The 25,769-nt window shown below is 36.9% G+C and overlaps 1 protein-coding gene across 3 annotated transcripts in view; it reads left to right on the forward strand.

Moving 5' to 3' along the window:
• LOC149796537 (sorting nexin-25-like) overlaps nucleotides 1-25,769 on the forward strand; it is a 100,032-nt gene that overhangs the window by 17,332 nt on the left and 56,931 nt on the right. For all 3 annotated transcript variants that reach the window (XM_089961238.1, XM_089961240.1, XM_089961239.1), the window contains exons 6-9: nucleotides 7,718-7,904; nucleotides 11,972-12,045; nucleotides 17,630-17,706; nucleotides 20,714-20,827. In XM_089961238.1, coding sequence (XP_089817364.1) covers nucleotides 7,718-7,904; nucleotides 11,972-12,045; nucleotides 17,630-17,706; nucleotides 20,714-20,827 — 452 coding nt within the window. The remainder of the gene's footprint in view (nucleotides 1-7,717; nucleotides 7,905-11,971; nucleotides 12,046-17,629; nucleotides 17,707-20,713; nucleotides 20,828-25,769) is intronic.

Consider the following 25,769-nt stretch of genomic DNA (forward strand, 5'->3'; position numbering starts at 1 on the left):
CACTCGTGGTTAGAATGTGATTTTGTGTCCAGATTTTAGGCCTTTTGGCCTCAGATCTAAGGCAGACCAGTCTGAACTGCACACAGACAGGTGATCCTTTGCAAAAACTAGGATAAGGTGGGCATTTGGAATAAAGAGTGATCTCCATTCAAAAATGATGGGTCCATTAAGCACAAAAAAAATATTTAAAAAATCCAACTTTTACCCTTCTGCACAGGCACAAGCAAAATAACCAATGGAAAATGATGTTTCTAATACAACTAGGCATTAGTCTCATGGAAAATCTGTTGAAAACCGATGTATTACGATGTATTCAGAAATAGCCCCCCAAATGTTTTTCCTACGCACATTTCAAGCAAAAATGACAAAAACCTCTGGGGCCGAATGAGTTAAGTAACTACTGATAATAGCTTTAAGAGTGACTTCGCCTGTGCAGGTTTATTGCAGTTTTGTTACAGTAGTATAAGATATTTCTTGGCAGGGAAGAGAGGAAGTGAATGTGAAAGATAGATTTTTGTCTTAACAGTTTAACACATCATGAGTTTGAGTTTTTAAAATACTGTGGATTCATGGTGTAACAGGATGAATCCTGGTAGGGATGGATTTAGCAGAGACACACAACATGTATGAGATGGTGGGTGGGGATGGATTTAACCAAGATGCACAACAAGATTACAAGTATTTGATGCCATTTGAGGATGGATTTAGCAAAGACACATGACAACATAACTTATATGAGATGCGTATTTATGATATGAGAGGTAATGAATAATTTCTGACACCTTAGATCACAACCTTATTTCACTGGTACACAAACTAATTTAACTTAAAGACTGCCGGACCTAACGTACTTATAAAATACTAGGATGTTTTGATTTCTATGAATTATTATACATGAAACTTTCCACACCTTAGCTGGTAATGAAATATTATTGTTGATAAATACATTGATATACTATTTATAATATTGGCATAAATCTTTAGCAGGTATTAGTAACTATATAAGTAGTTTGTTGATAGATAAGACTAAGGCAACTGAAGTTCATCAACAGGTATAATAAATGAGTAAATTGTTGTTCATATACACTAGTGACAGTGACCTTTTAGTGAAAAAGAAACAAATTATGCTGCTTATCAACAATTTGGTGTTGCTGTTTTGTGACGTACACACAATGAACATTAATAATCCCAGTCCACCACTTACAATGAATACCTGAGGAATGATTCAACGCATTTCTTACCTTCTGGTTTGCTGATATTTCCCTCGGGAACCTCACTACTGTTTAGACCATTGTCCAAGAGCCCTTGGCCCCTCATGCTGGGTCAGTCAGCATCATCTGTTTCTCCATCAAATACGTTCCCCGATCACATTAACGTTAGGATATAAACCAGCTACCTCCCGAATCCAGCCCTACTAAAAGACGAAGATTCGTCTTTTCTGTCCATCGCATAAACACCAAAGGGCAATAACTCTTGCCCCTTACCTCCCTTGCCACCGCCAGGTGTCACTAGTTTTTAAGCTTGGCTTGTACTGATAACACGTACATTATACCTCCAAACATTCCAAGCCATCTTAGCGTTAAATTGGACCATCTGAAGTTAAATTTGGATTTATTGTGTTGGACAATCATTCTTCTACAGGTTGTATACATTATTTTAACAATTTTTTCAAAATTGAGTGACTTTGTCACCCTTACGGATTTCGTCTACTGAAGACCATGTTACACATGCTATCGCTGAACTCGTGTTGTCAATTAAGAGTTAACGCGACACTGACTAATTTCGCTTACTCCGTTAGTAACGGTTGTGGTATTAGCGAATTAATAACATGCTGAATTGCTAATTTGTGCTTTGTTTTCTTTTCTTGTGTCGTTTCAGTAGAAATGTTAAACAAATGCATGAAATGCAAAAAGTTCAAAGCAAAAGAAGACAACCATGACTCTTGTATTGTATGTACCAAGTGTACATCATCTATACCATGCAGCGTGTGTAATACTTGGACAGAGCAAATGTGGGCTGATGTAGTCCAGAAGGCAGCAAAAGGGAGGGATAGACGGAATAAGTCAAAGATATTACCCTTATTTCCCTCACTCGCTTCCACAGCTTTTTGTGACTCTTTGGGGGAATGTTCCCCCAATTTTAGGCTGCCCAGTGGGCGTAAGTCCCCCCGCATGTCCGAGCATGGCCTACAGGCCTGTAAGTCAGGACGCATGGGGTTTTTACCGGATCCATTGGATCCATTTCATTATACAACTTCTACGTCACCAGCTGTCCAGCTGTCCCAGCATGGGGACCCTATTGCTAAAATGGTCCGACCAAGTATGACTTACGGGGATCTTAGTGATAAATCCGTCCATCAAGCTGTACCGCCGGCAACATACCATTACTATGGCAGAGATTTTAGTGAGAAATCTGTCTGTCCAGCCAGGCCATTGGAGCAGCCAGTACCGGTGATAGCAGGACCGTCGCCAACACAAGCCAGACAAATCAGCCAGCAGGGCCGGTCGTCCATATGTTCACTGCTTATCCACAAGGGAAAGTTAGTGACAGTGTCAAGGATAACGGAATCGCGTCATCTATGCCACCTGGTATGCTCTATCCAGAGATGCAAGCTATTCCAGAACACGACTCGGCACACAGTGAGGGTGACGAAACTCCTGCAAATCAGCCGTACACAGATCCAACCATGGAATGGACTGAGTTTGGCTTCAAGGCGGCAGTGGAAGAAATTTATAGGGTGTTGGCAACTTCAGAATGCCCTCCACCTCCTACCGCCACTCAAGACTACAAAGTTAAGGCATCTGTAGATCTTGACGGGGAGGAAGAGACTCCGTCCTTCCAGCTCCTTCCCCAGTCGGCAAAAAATTAAGGAGATCAGTGATCGTCTATCAGGACGAATAGGTGATCCGGGGAATGCTAAGGCATTCTTTTCAGAAAGCCAAGTACCAGCGACATTCTTATGTCGCTGGTACAAAACTCATTCAGACGCCTTCTGTACAGATCTTCCGGCCCTGGACAAAAATATGGCAGCAGTTTACATGTCCACTCCACTGTTTTACAAAGTGGACAAAAATGTGTTCCATGCCACGTCAAAGCTAGTCTGGAACGTAGTCACTACGTCTTCAATGTTAGACTTGGCTTCATTAGCCATTTTCCGACTTGCAGAAAAAATAACAATGACCACGCTTGGGAAGCGACGGCCCAGATTGCTAGAGTTATTAACAGGGCAGCTCACCATTCCATGGCTAATGCGTTGACTGCTTCTGCCAACTTAGACCTGATACGACGTGACGCATGTCTGCGGTCCATGTCGCTCAAGCCCCATCATACTCTGGCTTTACGGATGACTCCGTTTGGGTCACCTTTACTCTTTGGAGGAAAAATTGAAGAAGTTCGGAAGCAGGCAGCTCAGGAACTGACCCTCCAACTCGCCGCCCAACCCTCGCAGGCGTTTAGAAAAAATCCCCTGCCACAGCGGAGGGATGATTGGTGGACCAGGGACAAGGGATCCTTACAATCAAATGTACAGTATAGATCCAACCCAATGCCAGGAGACAACAGTCTAATCAAGCTAGGAGGCAACCGTACAGAGGCGGTAAGAAACAAAGTTTCTCCGTCTTCAAGCCTCCTAACTCTAAAAGTTGATATACCCTCCCCATCACCCATGGACAGCCTACCTGTGGGCGGCCGCCTCCTGCAATTTCATGACCACTGGACCACCTTTTTTCCTCAGAACGATTTGGTGATCCAGGTCATTTTGGAGGGGCTTCAGATTTCATTTATCTAACCCCCTCCCCTGTCCTCCTCTCCCCTCTTCACGGATGTACCATCCGATTGGGGGAAGGATGCCTTTCTACAACAGGAGATATGGTCGCTCATAGAAAAACGGGCGGTGGAGATTGTAAAAAAAAAAAAAAACAATCGCTGGGATTTTATTCCAGGCTGCTTCTTATCCAGAAGGCAAACGGCAAGTTGAGGCCAATCATCGACCTGAGTCGCCTCAACCAATACATTTTACCACCGAAATTCAAGATGGAAACGAGACCAATCCGTCTTTCCATCCGGAGGGACGAGTATGCTGTCAGTCTAGATATGACCGACGCATATTTTCACGTCCCTATCCACCCTGCGTCACGGAAATTTCTCCAATTCGCTTACCGCGACACGGTTTATCAGTTCCAGGTCATACCCATACCCTTTGGCCTCAACATCAGCCCTTGGGCTTTACCAAGGTTATGGATTGCGTCGTCACCCTGTTCTGCTCGACTTCATCTACAGGGATTGCAGTGTACTTGGACGACATCCTCCAGAAACATATGGTAAGTTCTATTCTGCTCAAAGGCAGAAACGATCTTTTATCACTTTTAGATCATCTAGGCTTTCTCATGAACTGGAAAAAGTCTGATCTCCGTCCATCCCAGCATTTTGTCCATCTGGGTATGGAGTTTCTCACCGATCTGAATCTGGTACAGCTTCCTCGCGCTTGCGTAATCCGGATCGTCGAACTCATCGAGTCCATTTCCAACAGGACGTGGATTTCAGCGAGAGAATTCTTGCAACTCCTCGGATTATTCAATGTGGCGGCGGACTTGATCCCACTTGGCCGTCTTTTTATGCGTCCCTTACAAATGACGTTACTGGCACAATGGCGCCCCTTTTCAAGTCCCCTCAATCAAACAATAATGATCACGCCCAAGATACGATCATTCCTGCATCAGTGGCACAACCCCGGTTGGCTGTCCATGGAGATGCCCCAAGCGGAGATAACGGTATATACCGACGCCAGTACCTACGGTTGGACTTCGCTACAGTCAGCGGCACGTGGGAGCCAGGGGAGAGGCCTCTCCACATCAGCCTTTTAGAAATGAGGGCTGTCATCAATGCCTTTCATTTCTAGAAGGATCGACTCTCAGGAAAAACTGTCCTCATTATGTCAGACAACTCTGTGGTGGTGACTTACCTCCTCAAACAAGGGGGCACCAAATCACCAGACCTGTGCATTCTGATCTGGCAGTTTCTACGTTGGTGTGACAGCCTCCACATCAACGTACAAATCAGACACATTCCCGGCAGACTCAATGTCTTGGCCGACACTCTATCCAGGAAAGGTCCAGTCATTCACACGGAATGGTCACTCCATCAGTCAGTCTTTCTTCGGATTTGCACACTTTGGGGCGTCCGATGATCGATCTTTTTGCGACAAGGTGGAATCGCAAGTTGCCCATCTTCGTCTCTCCAGTTCCAGACCCAGAGGCTTGGGCCGTGGACGCTCTGTCAATCAGCTGGGAGGGGTTGTGGGCATTTGCCTACTCTCCCACAGTTTTGGTACCGAAAATAATCCAGAGGTTAAGGGGTCAGAACTGTCAGATGATTCTGATTGCCCCTCTCAGATGGAACAAGTCCAGGGTCACTGATCTACTCGATCTAGCAATAGATCTACCCAGGAAGATTCCAACCAGCCCAAATCTTCTCAAATAACTGCAGTCACGGGTGTCCCACCCCTGCCCGGACTGTCTTCTTCTTCATGCTTGGCTCTTGTCCAGACAGCCTTGCGAGACAAACAATTTAAACCTTCGATTGTGGAGAGAATCTCAAGAGCAAGAAGGCCCTCCACTCTGAAGGCTTACGAGGGAAAGTGGCGTGTTTTCAGGGACTGGTGCCATATCAATAACATTGTCCCTTTGAGTGTCTCAATCCCTCAACTGGCCGACTTTTTTCTCTGGCTTTTCGAGGAGAAACAGTTGGTCCCAGTTACTATCAAAGGCTACCGCTCCTTGATATCAGACACATTCCGCCATCATAGTAGATGTGATATTGGGCATAACAAAGATCTGTCAGATCTTTTAGCCAATTTTGATTTCAATCGACCAAAATCCCTCACCTGTTTCCAAAATGGAATCTGTTCTGGGTTTTAACATGGCTCAATTCAGACAAATTTGAACCTTTAGCCCACACTTCGTTAAAGCTACTGTCATACAAAACATGTTTCTTGATAGCCTTAGTTTCAGCATGCAGGGAGAGCGAGTTACATGCCCTTTCCAGTGACCCGAATTTTCTTCAGTTCAGATCAGATGGTTTGGTGGTCCTCCTGATGCAACCAGGCTTTGTAGCCAAAAATAGGTTACCATCCATTGGCAATCAAAGAATCCTCGTATAATATATATTGCTCAGCTTAAAAAACTAGTGACACCTGGCGGTGGCAAGGGGAGTTAAGAGGCAAGAGTTATTGCCCTTTGGTCTATAGAGATAGGCAGAAAAGACGAATTTTCGTCTTTTAGTAGGGCTGGATTCGAGAGGTAGCAGGCTCATATCCAAACATTAATGTGATCGGGTAAGTATTCTCGGAGAAACATAATTTACTAAAAATTTGCTTTCCCATCATCACGAAAGTAACTATTAACATCAGTATCCAGGCTAAATAACCCCACAGAGCTCAACAGCTCACAATAGCAGATAAAAATGCTACATCTGAACCATGTAATACATGAGTCATTGCTCAGAATGTGCTTGATTATGAAGACACTGTTATAAATTGTATGTGTATGCACATGAACATTGTTACACATTAAACTCATGTTCCATAAGACTGACTGTTCAGGCTTATGAATATAATGGCCATGTTGATGCATGAATATGCTTTGACAAGAATAATTACATTTGATTAATAAAATGTTTAATGCTTCTCATCATTTACAAGGTACAACATATTATTGAATTCATCATGCCAATTCAGTTACAAATATGTTTAACCTGATACAGTCTAATGTTAATCCAATAGCTTTGCATATGTGGCATTGGTCTGACCTTATAGAAATTTTGAAATAATTCCAAAACATTAAATGCATCAAACAACTTTATGACATATAGATGAAAGAAAGAAAGAATAACATTTTACATTTTAACATACATCTATGACTGAAGATTGCTTCCATAAAATGGATGGTTCCCCGACATGGCTTCTGTGCTTTTAACCTCATACAGGGCTTTTCTTATCAGATGGGAATTAGGTAATTTACTGGCTACTTTTACTTTACACCTGGCTACTTTGAAAAATATCTGTATCCCCATTGGGTGAGGTCCCTCAAAACCGACACCTACTTTAGCAACTCACCATCCAACTTTAAATCTAATGGAAGGCCCTGTGCATATGGAAAAAATAGCTCTGTATGCCCTAAGGCATGGTCAAACCAATGGTCAGAGAACATAGGGTTAGCTGACTGCATGTGTATCAGCAAATGAACACAATTTTCTTTTACAGTTGCCAAGACTAAAACAACGCACCATGGGTTACTTTGTAAGCGGCAACAAAACCCAGTCAGTAGGTTCATGTAAAGGTATTTTCATGCACATGCTTCATTGACACAATTTATTGATGGGGGTGGGGGATTAGATATGGAGCTGTCTTGGGTGAAGTGCTGCAGGTCTGAGAAATAGCTACAAATTGAAAGGATTAGGTCTTTTGATTTTAAGCTTTGTCAAATGATTTTGGATTAAACATGGAAGTCTGTGTGTTACAGTTTTAAAATAAAAACAAGTTGAAATTCTAATCTGGAACATGCACTTTGAGGGGGGTGCAATTTAGAGGGTATTGCTAAGAATGTTACTCAAAGAAGTTTGACCAGTCAAACTTCTCTCCTTAATATGGCTATATCCTGTGAACAGTTGATAATTAAAATTACTAAGATTGCTATACAACAATTAACCATTTTTTCTGCAGTCCTGAAGCCATCAATTGATTTGATCTGTGACCCAGACTACATCAATCAGAAGCTTATTGGCTACATAGAATACAGAGAAAAGCTGTCAGAGGACACCAGAAGGACATACACCTATGCTGCCACATATGAAGAGTTTGTCAAGATGATCGAGAAATGTGATGATATTGAGCACCTAAAACAACTCAGGTACAAAAAATACGACAAAATTAACCAAATGACCCTGTTCAGTTTAATTTGTCCATGCCATCACCTCTGGGAGATACATAACTTGGCCTCCTAAAATTTATGATTTTTAGATAGAGATATATGTGTTGTTGAACCCCAGATTAATGAATCATTTGTCATAGAGCTTCATTTCTACAAGAGTTTGTTTTAAAGGATTTGAAAACTTGGTTGTTTAATGAAAGTGGTTACACAGTAGAAGTGACTTTTCAAGCAGGCTTCACTTCATTCTTGTAGACATAGTCAATGAAATATACTAGTCTCATACCATTAGTTCATAATGAACCCACTGGAACCACATAAATGTGTTTGCATACACAGAATTAAAAGAAAAATTCTCCATTAAATACATTCATGATCCTTTTGATATGAAGAAATAAACTCTGCTATCTCTCAAATCCAGAATCCTGGAAAGATAAAAATTACATCTGTCCTATCTGGACATTATATAGACAAAGCAAATATACTTGTACACATTACCTCCCCTTATCATTTACCAGTTTAAATTTTCACTATGGTACAATTAGTATTGTCCCACAATTCCTCTTTCAATCTTCAAGATCTTCATTAATTATATCTATATATCAATAAGTTTGGCACAATATTGTTTTAAGTATATTGTAATATTGTGTGGTATAATAGTGTTTGAAGTGTGTTGTAAAGTTTCTGCAGGGACTAGTAACTTTATTTATGTTTTACAATGAATAGTTTTCATATTATTTGAAGCTGGTAGACATCATTTTTCTGACTTGTTACATTGCAGATGTTATTGATACCATATGTGTAGCTTCTAGTTTGGTTTTATCTAATTATGTGTTATTATTGGTGCAGTTGTTATTTTCGGTCATTTGTCTTTTTTTTTCAGAACACAATGACTAAATGCTCTAAATGCAAGAAGTTCAAGGTTTGTGGGGATGATTATGTCATTTGTCTCTGTTTTACAAAGTGTATGTCAACAGCACCTTAGTGAATTTGTATTTCTTGGTCAGAGTGGACTCTGTCTTCTGTCTGAATGCGAGAGATAGAAAAACAAAATATAATTGGAGGACAATGTCTTCAGCCTCCGCTCAAAATCATCTTCTGTTGTGAGGGGGAGATGTTCAGGTGGTATCACCCCCTTCAAAGATTCCTGGGAAAGGGCTTTTAAGTACCATGACGTCATGGCAACTAGATATGGACAGGTTGTTGGCGGCACTGTATGTATATGTTAAACACCACCCTAATTCATTTATGGAGTTGCAGATAAGGAGTTTATTTCAAGAGATGGCAGTGCAGTTTGCTTTTGTCCAGATAGTATTCCACCTTCCCAGTTGGCACAAGTCCCACGCATGCATGAGCCTGGCCTTAGGGCCTGTTTGACAGGAGCATTGGGTACAGAACTGATCCAGCTAACTTTTCTTACAAGCAGTCATCGTCTCACACCACTGTCCATGTTGTCATCCAGTCAGTCCAGCTTTCTAGTAGGCTGTACATACCAGATGATCATAGATTAGACTTTCTGATGGACCATGCCATATGCCAGCCATCCTTTTCATTGTACATGGAACCATATGGGGACCAATATATCTTATCAGTCCTGGTTCATAGACCAGCAGGCCATCCAGCCAACTGCTCCGCTAGCCTTCCTTCCAGTCAGCCTTCAAGCCTTTCTTACAGCATTCTTTCCCTTCATTTGGCATGGAAGAACACACAGTGAAGGTTGTCCAGTGTTCAGCACTGTCAGTAGACCCAACATTATTGGTGAAGAAATATGGGCTGTCACCTAGTAACAGTGGTACTACTAATTCCTTAATGCATGGTATATTGTACACAGACATGGAATATTTACAAGAGGAGGACAATCCCTCGATCATTGCCAGGAAAACTTTGATTAGTGGCCTAACTCAGTACCTACTCTGACGGTATGAATTCAGTATTAAGACTGGTAGAGAAAATGTATTGCCACTATCATAATGACCACTGCTTCCATCTACGAACCAGAACTATAGAGTCATGGATGGGTAGATATTGAGGACAAAGAGGAACATTGCTTCTTTTGCCTCCTCCTGCAGTCTTCAAAAAATGGCATGATTTCCAGTTGTCTCTTGGACTAAATCCGGGACCCTGGTAATTCTCTGGTCTTCTACTCAGAAAGCCTGTTACCAGTATCTTACTCCCCATGCTGGTACTGTGCCCACACAAACACAAACAGTATTGGCAGTCTGAGCAGTAAGAACATTGCAGCAGTATACATGTTTCTTCTACTGTTAAAGTTCAATCGATGGGTGTTCAGTTTGATGCAACTTCAAAACTTGTGTATAATATTATGGAGGCATCATGAATGCTGGAAGTCATTAATCAGGCAGTAGTACATCATTTGATGGTCAATGCTTTCAGTGCTTCTAATCTCAGTTTAATGTGATTAGACATGTTTCTGAGTTCATCATCTCAGAAACCTCATCATTCTTTGGCTTTACACTCTTTGCCAATTTGTTTACTTTGGTTCAGAGGATGGGGCCCAAGGTTACCAAGTGATTTTATGCACTCACCTTTGTTAGTCACTGCCATCTCACCTCTGTCAATGTGGGTTTGAGACTCTGGCTTGGGCAATGTGGGTATGTGAGAAAGGTTGCCAGTAGTTTCTGTGGTTCTTACCATGGTCTTCCCAGGTTCTTCCTCCACCAGTTATCCTGGCCACCATGTATAGCCTATCAAACACTGTAAAAATGATGTTAAACCAAAAACAACATTTCTTGGGTAATACTTACTTGATCTCTTTACTGTTAACCCCTATACACCCTCTACAAATGTGAACATCCTCATTGATGTTCCACTCAACTTCAACTGGTAAAATACCAGTTACCACATAACAGTATTAAGTGGAGGTAATTGGTAAAAGTGATTTCCCTTTGCCAATATATTATATAGATGGGAAAGACAAAATATTTTTCATTCTGAGACTGCTGTATTCGAAAGGTAGCTCAGCTTATTTCCAGATGTTAATATGACTCTGTAAGTATTCTTGGAGAAATATACTTTATAGAAAATTCTTTTTTATAGATAAAAAAATAATTAAATATTCACATATAATTGAATCATATTGTTTAAATAAATCCTTATAAGAAGAAATGTACTGAATCCCTCAAAACTTGCCTGGTCATAAGGAAATGTGGATTTCTTATGAATTCCTATGAATTCCTATTGGCCATTGGAGTGTCAGTCCCTTCAAGGGATTTTGTTTTAATCTTTGGCTTATGTTCCCATGCATTTCCAGTAATTGTAAGAATATCAAGTAAATTGCGTGTGCAATTTATATTATTAAACTTTTATGTGGATTTGATTACCAGCTTTTCAGTAAAATAATGTAAAGGGTTATGTCCCATTATTTTTGGACACATTCCATTTTGTATACGCAAACTCATTCTTTTTAAGTTCCTATTGAATACATTGTAGCATGCACTGCACCCAAAATGATTAGCTCTAAATTATTTCTAAGTTTGTCTAACATTATTTTGAGTCTGGTGAACTAAAGGATAGTTTTCTAAGGTCAGTTTATATATTTTTGTAACATTGTCATTTACTCACTCTATTTTAACTTTTGGTTATATTAATCTTATATTGCTCCTCTGGTGCAGATTTCATTGATTATGCATTTCACTTGAGTATTATTTAGTAGTTGTTATCAGTATTGAACATTTCTGATCTCCCATTATTTTATACTTCATTAAACGACTCTTTTGATGGCCACATCAGTATTATGAATACTTGGATTACTTTCCCCACTGAATAAAGAGGGGCTTGACAAAAAGACATATTTCATTAGCTTCAGAATTAAGAAAATATGGTGTATTACTACATTTTATTGTGTCAAGATGTTTTGTATGAATGTTTATTTCTTCAGAAATATGAAAAATGTACCTATATATTCCTTTAGAAATAAAATATGTACAGAGAAAATGAGAGTAGACACATGGACTTTCTGGTAACAGTTACCACCAGTTGCTGCATTTATACACCATTGTTGATATTTAGGTATAAAATTGTCATTTCAGATTTAATATCATGACAGAGATTATGCAGGCCACAACAATAAATAATCTGAAGAAAACACAGGGAACAAGCTCAGGTAGAGTCTATGAAGTCATGAAAACTTAAACACCAATGATCATGAAATTATGAAAAGCTAAACACCTGATTGTTTGAATAGTCAACATCACTGTGAAAACAATTCTGAAACTAGAGTGAAAAAACTATTTTTATAAATCTTTGTAGTCTTTGGTTTTCAATCTTGTGTACTGCAACAAGAAATACCATTTATAATGCTGTGTAAAAAATATATGGCATTGCACACTTAATAACAGATACAAGAGAACTAAAAAAGGAACCCAAAAATCATATTGCTTGGTCAGAATTCATGGATTTGTCAAATTATCTGTCCAGAGTTTTATTAAGTCAGTGATGTTTACTTTCACATTCTAATGTGATAATATTCTTTTGATACATTGGAGACTGTCAACTGAAATTATTCTGATAGATTTCAAACCAAAAACTTATTCCTATGAACCAGTCATAGTTCATTTTCGAAAGACCATATTCATTGTATGCAGGTCAGGAACCATTTCAGTTATATTTCTACTGACAGTATTTAGCCAAACTTTGTCAGATACTTATATTTTGCTGCAATCTGTTCACCATCTATACTCACTTATAAGTTGAGTCCAACTGCAGGCAACATAGACTGATCTGTGATTAATTCAAATGATTACTCTAACAAACTGCATAGACCCAGATCTGCTGGTGCATTATGCAATGGCAACTCTTGGTGTATGCAGTTTGCAGTTAGAGTTGACTTATAACTGAGATTATATGGTATATTTTGATTTATTTATATCTTTGCATAAATTTGTGGACGTCATAGTTACAAATTTGCTCATAAATTTTCATGCAAGGAAATTTTTAAAAGTCCTTATTGTATAATCCCAGTTGAATGTAAATTGATGTATGGGAAATGACTACATTTTTGTGAGCACTGAAGTACTTTTTTGTGCCAGAAATGATATCTAGTCTAAATTGACTAATTTTCATTGCATGTCTCCAGTATGCTAAATCAACTGATTTTTTTACAATGTATGTCTCTAGCATGCTAAATGGACTAATTTACACTGTATGTCTCAGATATGCTGAATGGACTGATTTACATAGTCTCTAACATGTTACAATGACTTATTGATATTGTTTATAGAAACATTCAAAGATTTTTTTTAGCAAACAATGTTTGTGATAAAATATAATATAATCAACAATGATGATCTGAGACACAATACTATTTTTAGGAACAATCTGATTTAGACCTGGATCAGTTTGTTGGCATGCCAGGATGAAAAATCAAATGTACAATCTGATTAAAACCTGGATCAATTGTAGGCATGCTACACAGTGATGAAAAATCAAATATACAGTCTGAGTCAGACCTAGATAAATTGTAGGCATGCTATACAATGATGAAAAATCAAATATACAGTCTGAGTCAGACCTAGATAAATTGTAGGCATGCTATACAATGATGAAAAATCAAATGTACAATCCGAGTCAGACCTGGATCAATTGTAGGCATGCTATACAATGATGAAAAATCAAATGTACAATCTGAGTCAGAGTTAGATCAATTGTAGGCATGCAATACAATGATGAAAAATCAAATGTACAATCTGAGTCAGACCTGGATCAATTGTAGGCATGCTATACAATGATGAAAAATCAAATGTACAATCCGAGTCAGACCTGGATCAATTGTAGGCATGCTATACAATGATGAAAAATCAAATGTACAATCTGATTTGACCTTGTATCAATTGTATGCTTGCAAGGATGAAAGCTCAAACATGTAAAATGAAATACAAAGCGAACTGTTACAAAGTCTAAATAAAAAATGTCTAATGTTAACTTTACTGTTATTTATATTTATGGTAGCTGCCATTCTCTTGTAAAGGAAGAACCTTCAGTGTAAATAGGTGTTATAGTTTTGGTTTTGACTTTGACCCATATGGTAGATTACAGCAGATTTTTTATCTGGACTCCTTAAGAAATGCCATGAACATTTGGATAAATGAGAATTCAGATGAACAGATTTGGCTTTCACCAGATCTGCTAATATAAAAACTGAATTTTATAGGTACTTTAAATGAATTAGAATTGTTTAATTTGGTTATTATGTCATGTGTAATATTATTCATGATATACATACATGCCAACCATTACGCTTTTGGCGTAATCATTACGCTTTTTTTCCCACTAAATTACACTTTACGTGTAAACATATATGGATTATGCTTTTTTGGTATATCTACCTTCCAGAAAGATCTTTTGTTTGTTTTCTCGTTTTTATTAACATCCTATTAATCCCACAAACCGTATTTTAGAAAAGACAGCTTCTACATAACTACAATATAAGAGTACGTTTGTCCATGCACTTTCCTAACAGTTATGTGTTCTATTTATAGCAACTATCCTATTACCCAGAAACATGCTGGTTCTACTTTCAGATTTTCAACCTCGTATTCTATTTATAGCAGCTGTATGGCTTAGTGAGAAGAGAACAGACTGGTTTTCTAATTTTTAATCTTTTTTCTAATTTTTATTTAGTACAGAACCAGTCTATAGGTATTTGGCGCTAAAAAGTATAATTTATTTTAGTCGATGTGAGTATGAGAGCAAAAATATCTCCTTTCAAATAATTTCACAGATGGATTAGAAAAAGGCCAAAAATAAACGAACAGAATCCTCCAAAGATGAGGACACGAGGGCAGCATCACGTGACGTCTATTGCAGGCTGTGTGGAAATAATTTTACTATTTGGCGCTAAAAGTCTTAAGATGTATTCTAGTCGGTGTTTGTGTTAGAGCACATATATTTTTTCAAAGAATTTCACAGGTGGATAAGAAAAGACACAAAAGAAAACGAATCCTTCAAAGATGAATACATGGCATAATACAGCATTCCATTCTCGGGCACAGGGGCTCATATCGTTGCTTAAAATTGACCTGTCATACATGTACTATATAGTACATGTATGACAGGTCAGTTTTAAGCAAAGATACGAGTCCCTGTATTCTAGGGCAGCATCATGCTAGGGCAGCATCATGCTCATTGCAGTCTATGCGGAAATGATTTTAATATTGGGCATGGTGGTGAATTTTATGTGGAGAAACACTTGAAAACAAAGAAACACATCGAATTAGCTCATCTTACGAACTCCAATACAAGGGTAACTTCTTATCTACAGCAGAACTAAAGTGCGGACATGAATGTTATAAATGCAGAGGTGTTATTTACCGAATTCTTAATAGAAAGATAATGATGATCTTGCTATTGGTGCAGAAGCAAGAGAATTCATAGAACACAATTCTACTCTAGTTGTGAAGGTGTTTTATGATAATGTTAGAGATTATCATGCTACAGCATGTGATTACATGCTCCAGAAATTCCCATATGGAGATGAAGTGCTTTTAAATGCTTCATTTGCTGATGTAAATGAGAGACAGTCAAAAAGCTTCAAAAGTGTGAGATTCTTTGTCAAGAGATATCCCTTTCTATTACCATCCTTGTCTACCTTGGATCATCTGGAAGGAGAATTCCTGAAGTATAAAGTTGGGATTCTATGTTGTTGTTGTTGAGTTTAATTATAGTGGCATGCGCACAATTGTGCATGTGCCACTTTTTTCTGACTGCACTGCAGCCTGCTAGTTGTTCCTGGGGAAGGGAATGGTGCCACCTCCCCCAGGCTTTTATGGATTCAAGGAACCCTGATAGTTTGGCCTCAATCTGTGGGTCCATAAAGGTCCCTTACAGTTGAATGGTTGGCTGTCATTAGTGGGAAGGAGAGCTCAGGAATAGTCCTGCTTGCTTTACATCGCTGGTTTCTTCTTGCATTTACCTGGTGTCTCTTGCGATTTTTTTTTTCAATTTTTTTTTTTCTTCTTCAAAATGTTCTAAAAGGGGGGGGGGATGTTCTATGCTGTTTATAGAGGTTCTTAGTAGAAATCATGTATGAAGAGAGATTTTCAAGGTTATTATGGTATTACTAGTCGAGGTGTTTAGGGTGTGCTTCCTACGTTATGTTATTTATAAGTTTTTAGATATTGCCTCTTTAAGTTATTTATTAATTAATGTTTTTAGAGATTGAATGTTATTTATACTTTTTTTAGCAAGAGACTGGAGTACTAGCTGATTACACGATTCGTTAAGGACATCTAGGACATCCGATTTTGCGGTTTCCTTAGTTTTTATAGGTGCTTCTTAAGTGAATTATTTATTAATACTTTTATAAAATTGAATGATATGTTATGGGTTTTTATGTGGTGGCTTCTAAATTTATTTAGCTAGTTACTGGGTCTTTTGGTTTTGTGGGGATAGTAATTATATTTTGTTCCTAAGTCCAGCTGAGTCTTTGAATTGATTTATATTTTTATATGCTGATTGTTTATTTTTATTAGAGTCCATAAGTAACTCTGGGTATGTGTGTGGTGATCCAATCTCTTTTTGGTTTTTGATAAATATTTTCCGAGCGGGTTGATATTTTGGGCATTGATTAAATACGTGGTGTAGATCTTCGGTGGTGTGGCAGTTAAAGCAGTTAACGGTTGCTGGTTTGGGTCCTATAAACCTTCCAAAACTGCTTGCTAGTTTAATTTTTCCAGTTATATTGTATACGTGACAATATACTTAATGCAGATAGAGTTGACATGCAGTGGCACCGTATTTCCCAGCTAAAAGACACAATCACTTGAAGATAAAAATTTCCTCTTCTTTGTAAGGTTATGAAAGGAATATTGGTTCTTTACCATTCTAATGCTGACTGTGAGAGATTGTTCAGTGTTGTTAACAAAAATAAAACTGAATTCAGATCCAGGCTCAGTAACCCAGTACTTTGTGCTCTACTGGCGTGCAAAACATTCATGGTCCCAGCTGGTACAAAGTGTTTTAAAATGCAACATGAAAATATGTTGCTTTCTAAAGCTAAAAGTGCTACATATGAAAACTTGAAGCAGTAAAGGATGTTAAAAGACGAGAGGGGCAAATAAATTGTTGTTTATTGAATTTTTAGCATGTTATATGTGGATTCCTCTTTTTCTGCATGGATTCCTCATTTTGTCCACTTGGATTACACTTTTTCCTCATCAGGGGTTGACATGTATGGATATACCTTAAGATGGCAGTGGGTTGGATACCTAGACATTAACTGCTTTTCTTATTGATTAGAATTAATGTTTTAGTGGGAATCATATTTCATGGGGTTTGCAAAATAGCATCAGTGTCAGTCCTTAAATTTGTAGATTGAAGAAGGATCTTATCTTTTCCACAGCAAAATAATTTGTCATTCTTTTTTTGTGGTTTACAGCAATTTGAAATTCCAGAAAGTATACATCGCCAAAGACACGTCAATTTACAGTGTATAATTAACTAGTGAAACTGGTGTTCCTTAGCAGTTATGATACATGTGTTTGTTTGTGTATAATATAGACCATGACTTACTGACACATATTACACAATTCTACTGATAAATTCAAGCTAATGGTATAGCCATGGCTCAGTTCAGGTATTATATCACAGCATACCTGTATACATTCTGTTTTCAGTTGGATGTATACTGTATATGTACAAGTTGATTATTTCATTGGTAAGTAAATGTTACCCATTCCTTTCTATTGCAGATAAGCAAGGCTCACCAAAGAGTCTGTCAAAAGGAGAACTGCTTAAAGCTAGGAACCTTAAGAGGTACATTAATCAGGTAAGAAATGCAAATCAACACAGGTAGATAAACTTCACTGATGCAAAAATTAAGACCTTCAGTATTTGCTTTTGTTTAAAATGTGACCAACTTCAATCATCATAAATCTTTGCTATCAGATATAGTGGTCACTTGTTATAAAATCTCTCAGTATATTGTTGTCAGTTATAATGTGTCATTATAAAGCACCTCATTGTATTGTTGTCAGTTATAATGTGTCATTATAAAGCACCTCATTGTATTGTTGTCAGTTATAAAGTGTCATTATAAAGCACCTCATTGTATTGTCAATCTTATAATGTGTCATTATGAAGCCCCTCAGTGTATTGCTGTCACTCTTGTGTCATTATAAAACAGCCCCTCAATGTATTGATGTCAGTCTTATAAAGTTTCATTATAAAGCTCCTCATTGTATTGTTCTGCCTTATAATATGCATCATCACAGAGACCCTCTTTGTATTGCTATCAGTCTTATAAAGTGTGTCATTATAAAGCCCCTCTTTGTCTCGCTGTCATTCTTATACAGTGTGTCATTGTAAAGCCCCTCAATGTATTGCTGTCAGTCTTATAAAGTATCGTTATAAAGCTCTTGGTGTATTGCTGTCAGCTTTATAAAGTGTGTCATTTTAAAGCCCAACAGTGTATTGCTGTCAGTCGTATACAGTGTGTCATTATAAAGCCCCTCATTGTATTGCTGTCAGTCACTTACAGTGTGTCATTATAAAGCCCATCAGTGTATTGCTGTCAGTCTTATAATGTGTGTCATTATAAACCCCTCATTTATACACAGTAACTCAAGCACTTCACCATCTAATATTACTAAACTTTATCAATGGCTTGCACTTACAGTTAAATTCAGGAACAAGAGGTTAAAAGTCATGTTTACTGTGAATGGAAGAAGGAAAATGGTTTCTGCAGAGTAATATTAGTTGTACATCCTTGTGATGGGACTACACTTTTGGGATGACTTGCACATGGGATAAATAGGATGCTTATCAAATTTTGGGCCAACAAGTCAACAGTTATAGTCATTGTGACAGAAAGAAAAAGAATGGTTTCAGCACATTGACATTAGTTCTATATCGCAGACCTGGGCCAAGGTTTGTGTATGACTTGAACATGGAGTAAGTTTTTGATTTAGGGTTAAAAAGCACGAAGTTTAAGGTCATTAGCTAAAAAAGTAAAATGCTTTTTTTTGCACAAAAGTTTCACCTGTTGACCATGTATCTTTATGAAAGCATGTTGATGAGCTGCATATTGGGTAAAGAAGGAAAATTACGATTTTAGGGGATTGAAGGTCAAATGTCATAGTCACTGTGATAAAAAAGAAAAATTGTTTTTACATAATAACTTTTTCTATATCATGCACCTGGCACAAGATTTGTGGAGATCTTTCACTTAAGATATGAAGAGGTTGATCGATGGTGATGATAAGATCAAAAGTCAGAGTCATTATGATTCAAAGATAAATGGGTTTTGTAGAATAACTTTTGTTCTTAGGTGATTTTCCTGGTTAAAATTTGTGGGTGGTGTGCACGTAACATAATAAAAATAAAACAGAAGGTTCTGGGGTCTAAAGATCAGGGGTCATTGTTATGGTAAGTCGGGTAATAAAATAATGATTTCTATGAGTTTAATTCATGGCTAAATGCACCACGACTATAAGAATTTGTTAACCAGCCTTCACAAATTATTTGTGAATTACACAACAACACACACTAGATACAACTCTGCTAATGAGAACCAATCCTAATATGATCACACCATTAAATGTTTTCTCTTTGTATTTTGAAGCACTATTTAAACAGGAACTTGTGGAACATTCCTCAATATAGGACTTATAACATGGGTTACTTGACGGTTCTCATGCACACTATTATAGATGGGGAGCTCTGTAGTCGGATCAGTTGCACTTAGGTGTATATTGGTATGCAAGACAAATGAGAACCAGTCACATGATTACATACATTTACATTAAGTGGTTAAATGCCAAGCCGTCTTCAGGTCAGTTATGATAACAGCATAGTACCATAAAGCAGAAGTTGAAGTCCTTCATTAACATCTTTGTGGGTTTTGTTGCCAGCAATGAGGAATTTTAAGTACACATCATAAAATGTCGTTACTATAATTGCAATTTCTGTCTAAGGCATATCTGTGGATCAAAAAAAATGTTTTTTGGTTTTGCTAAACCACAAAACTTGATGCTGGTGAATATAACTGAATTCGTGGTAAATAGAAATAGGATAAATGATGCTATTTGCCCTTTCTGTTAGCTCAACTGGCCAAAGGTCAAGTGACCTTATTGAATGGTCTAGTATCCATCTGTCAGTCAACACTTGTTTACGGACACTCTATGGGCTTCATTCCTTGTCAGACTGCGAACAGGTTTGGTATGTAAGCTAATGTCATCAAGACTTGGGATGAGTTCCAATTATGAGTGACATCCACACAGATTGGATAAGCTTGTGACCAATCTAGGGCCATATTTCTGGTCAGATTCTGAACCCTTTATAGGCTTAGGGTATAGAACAGGCCTGATGAGCTGACCTACATTTTAAGAGGTGATTAATGGAAGTAGGATTTGTGGAGTCTCAGTGCTTAGTATGCTGGACTCACAACTGAAAGAGATTATATTTCTGAAATTATTTTGATTAGACTTGCCTACTAAGCTTGTATAATCAAGATTTCACATAAGTTCAGTGATGAGAGATCTGTACATATTATCCATGGTGACCCTCTGGTCATGAATCCACTGTCTACAGTATCAATACTAGTTTCAGTATGTGTGTGAATTTGCATTCTGAAGCTGACTTATGTCAATTAATCAGGTGAGAGACATCATGTCCTCTTAGGGCTCTTGTTTGTTTCTGATTGAGCATTTGTTTCCACAAAAGTTTAATATGCAACTTCAAAATTTAAAAAAATTGGTGTGTCACAAAAATAGTGAATTCACTATTGTACTGTAATGTATGGTTCATATGTCATATATACTAATATCTTTATACAGCTGACAGTCGCCAAATCTCGATGTGAGAAGAAGATTTACTCCCTGGGTGGACCAGACTACAAGTACTACACTGAGGACATATCAGATGAAACTTCCATACTGCCAGGACAGAAGGTATTTAATCCATACTACAATATACCTTTGATGTGAAGCTCCTCACTAAATGACATTTTCTCCCATCACATGGGTATGATAATAGATTCCATGAATTATGCCTAATTCAGTTCTGTCATTGCTGCCAAAGTTCATTTCATGAAATTTGGGTTCTAGGCAGATTTGAACTAATTATAATCTGACTTCACATTGTGTACAACATTCATTATAATGTTAGTTCTACTGTATATTGAAAGTCTTATAACATGCCTGATTATAATTTGACATTACTTATAACTGTATATACATGTACTTATTTAAGGAAAAATCACACTATTCACATTTACAAGAGCAATCGTCCTGAAGCTTTGCATGTGAATTGTATCCAGGTAGGTCAGTAAATTTTCCTTGAGCAGATTTTTGATTTCATTCAGAATGCATGTGATGCAGTGTTACAAAATCTCTTACTGGAATGTTTCCAGAAATCCAAGTATAGCAAGATAGTAACAGCTGATAAAGAAGAAATTTAGTATATCACTAACCTTCCAGAAAATGTTATTGCCAAATATTGTTATCCATGTCATTTGCATTACAGACTTATGTTATTGCTGTTTAGCACTGTTAAGAACATATATGTGACAGTATGCTTGTCATTTCAAAGTGCATCAAAGAAATGGACAGCTGCAGTGTACAGTAATAATTAATGCCTTAGGGCATTGCTTTTCTTTACTGATGATAAAACAAGTAATTACATCAATAACACATTTAGTGAATGCAAGCAGAATGCCAAATGAATGCAAACGTAATTTAGAATGAATTTAAATGAAATGATGACTGCAGTGGGAAGAAAATGAGAATGCAAATGCAGAATATTGAATGATAAATGAAAATGAAATAAAATACAAATCCATTTCATGCATGGATTTTAAAATCTAGTTTTAACTTTACTTCATTATTACACACCTTATTGTAACGTTTTTCCAAATATGACACTGACTCACTATTGGCCCATTGGCCAAAATCATACTTGTGTACTGGGTTGAAAAAGAAAACAACATAAATCTTAGTGTGTTATCTTTACTTCCTTTTGTAAATCTCTATTATTTTTATCACATTTTGGATCATTCATATTTTGCCATGTTTCAGTATATTAAACTATGCCCAGTTTATCACATCTCATTATATTACATTATTTTTGATATATCATGGTTTGATACATAATGTATTTGATCATTATTGACCACAACTACCATCTTATAACTAGGGAAAGTTGTACATATATATTTCATTTGCATAATAATCTGAGAGCTGATACCTTATTCTTTACACTGACAGATAAGTTTTCACTACTTAGAAGCTGTGAAATTGTTGTAACAAACGCAATCAATGTGATTGCCATCATCACCAGTAGTTGTATCTGTACAATTTTTTTTTGAATGAGGTGAAATAAGAAATAAAATTGCTGACAAATATTCTGCAGCATCTGTATTTTTTGCATTGATGGTAAATGTGGTTATATTTTTATGATTTTAAATTTAATACAGTCTTTCTAAATTTTTGTATTTTTATATTATATTAACTACCATTTCTTCCACATATTGGGTACCTCAGGGATAAATGTAAACAATCCTTTGATCTAAGAAGAGTCCAGTTGGGTAGCAGATCAGAATAGCTTGCTCTGGATATACATGCCATTCATAAGATCTAAACTTGATGCTGGCTTGTTTGTGCATGAAACAGCTTGTCAATCTTACCAGCAGATGCTCTATGTGATACACAATCAGGGACTTAAGTTGTCTTGGTGCATTTCGAATTTCCTCTTCCTAAAGCCTCCATGTTGAGGCAAATGAACCATCACTTTATCCCAGATGAACAAAAGTGACTATTCAGAACACGACTATTTTTAATCCCTCTAACCCCAGATATGATGTAGCCTTTAGACCCAGGTTATCAACACCCCTAAAAAATTACATTTGATATTTGTAAATTTAATGAAATCAAAGCCTCCAGTTGGGGTCATATGTCCCTGAATACAGACAATTTGAAAGATCCAGTTTGAGCTGCCATTGCAACACCCCATGGCACCATTTCAAGCTGGTTACAAGATAAAACCTCAATTGTTATTGCCAAAATTACAGCCATTCTGAAATCCTTAAACTACATTGAAACCTCTGAAGAAGCAAAACTTGCCTTTCGTCATGTTTTTCATCATTTTTTTTCACATGCCCTATCCACATTTCAAGCCTTGTAAAACTTTAAATTTGACAACCCATTAATATCCCAGATATTACAGAAGTATGAAGTTCTCACATGATCTGTTGTCTACCAAGTCTCATATGTATAAAGTATAATGAAAGGGTCAAAACTGCCCTGCAGAAACTCATTTCCAAATGGAAGATTTCAAAAATTGACTTCAAATATTGTATTAGTCAGCAAAATATGCGGAATGAAAACTCCGCAAGCTTAAAAACATCAAAATCTACTGTTGTTAAATGGCATTTCTTGTATAGAAAAAATCACATAGAAGAGGTGATATTGTGCCAATCACATATCACACTCGCATCTGATTGGTTCCAATCACCTGAAATGGGTTCTTCAATTAGAGTGCATACAATGCAAATGTCCACTGACTGTGGAACACATTCTTTTCAAGTGTGCCAGCTTCCACTCTGTGAAACAGAAGTGTTTTGATGTCAAATGCACAGAGAAACTGTATGATGATGTACTAACCAAGAATATCTTGGATGTTTGGTTTTTTTAAGAGAATAGAGTGTGGTTTCTTTAGTAAATTTTGACCATTGTTAATAGTGTTTCATGTGTCACCTTTATTTTATGATTTATTTACAGTGTCTTGCAAGATTTTAATGTCTTTGTGTTTTGTATTTTATCTTGTTTACTCCATGTTTACGTTTATCTGGAAGGGTTTAATATATTCCTAAACTTTTATGTGGTTAATTTTTACATTTTCCAGACTTGACCTTTTCTTTGGCACAACTAGACCACATTTGTACTGAGATGTAAAACACCACTCATTCATTAATATCTATTGTATTAAAGCACACTACATGTACTACATACATACATATCTATTGCATTAAAGCACACAACTAGATCCATATCTGTTAGATTAAAGCACACAACTACATACATACATATCTAATGCATTAACGCACACTACTAGATCCATATCTGTTAGATTAAAGCACACAACTACATACATACATATCTGTTGTATTAAAGCACACTACATGTACTACATACATATATATCTATTGTATTAAAGCACACTACATGTACTACATATATACATATCTATTGTATTAAAGCACACTACATGTACTACATACATATATATCTATTGTATTAAAGCACACTACATGTACTACATACATACATATCTGTTGTATTAAAGCACACTACATGTACTACATATATACATATCTATTGTATTAAAGCACACTACATGTACTACATACATACATATCTATTGTATTAAAGCACACTACATGTACTACATATATACATATCTATTGTATTAAAGCACACTACATGTACTACATACATATATATCTATTGTATTAAAGCACACTACATGTACTACATACATACATATCTGTTGTATTAAAGCACACTACATGTACTACATACATACATATCTGTTGTATTAAAGCACACTACATGTACTACATACATATATATCTATTGTATTAAAGCACATTACATGTACTACATACATACATATATATTGTATTAAAGCACACTACTAGATCCATATCTGTTAGATTAAAGCACACAACTACATACATACATATATATCTATTGTATTAAAGCACACTACATGTACTACATACATATCTATTGTATTAAAGCACACTACATGTACTACATACATACATATCTATTGTATTAAAGCACACAACTACGTACATACTTATCTATTGTATTAAAGCACACAACTACATACATACATATATATTGTATTAAAGCACACAACTAGATCCATATATGTTAGATTAAAGCACACTGCTACATACATATATATCTATTCCATTAAAGAATACATACATACATACATATTTATTGTATTAAATAACATCCCAGAATTAAAGTGTATTCTGGGCCGATCCCAGCTCAAGTAGAATCTGTGCTAGTCTGATCCCAGCATTTGAGTGTATTCTTGGCTGATCCAGCTTAAGTACACTATGCGCTAGGCTGATCCCAACATAATAGTGTTTTTGGGGCTGATCCCATCTTCAAGTAAATTTATGCTAGGCTGATCCCAACATTATAGTATATTCTGAGCTGATCCCATCTTAAGTAAATCTATGCTAGGCTGATGCCAGCATTATAATAATGTATTCTGGGTTGATCCCAGCTCAAGTATAACTGGTGCTAGGCTGATCTCAGCATTAAAGTGTATTCTGGGCTGGTCCCAGCTTCAGTAGAACTGTGCTAGGCTGATCCAGCATTCAAGTGTATTCTGGGCTGATCCCAGCTTAAGTAGGCTACATACTAGACTGGTCCCAGCATATTAGTTTATTCTGGGCTGATCCCATTTTAACTAAATATATGCTAGGTTGATCCCTGCATATGAGTTTATCCTGGGTTGATCCTGATTAGTGGAATAGAGGTAGGCTGATCCCAGCATGAAGAAAGTAATTTCTTATTTTGTCCTATTTAAAACTGAAAAAGAAATGTATTAAACAGGCATGGCCTTTATGTTATTAGTATCACATATGAGTATCTGATTGGGGAAAATTCAAAAATGAATTTAATATCAAAATATATCAAAAGAGAGCCTCCAAGAGTATATATATTGTACTAAAGAACATGCATATCTATTGTATTAAAGAACACTGCTACATACATATCTATTGTATTAAAGATCACTACTATATACATACATATCTGTTGGATTAAATCACTGCTATATACATACATATCTGTTGTATTAAAGAACACT

Source organism: Sinohyriopsis cumingii, chromosome 6, assembly GCF_028554795.1.
Source record: "Sinohyriopsis cumingii isolate HCF-2022 chromosome 6, ASM2855479v2, whole genome shotgun sequence".
In the NCBI taxonomy this organism is placed as follows: domain Eukaryota; kingdom Metazoa; phylum Mollusca; class Bivalvia; order Unionida; family Unionidae; genus Sinohyriopsis; species Sinohyriopsis cumingii.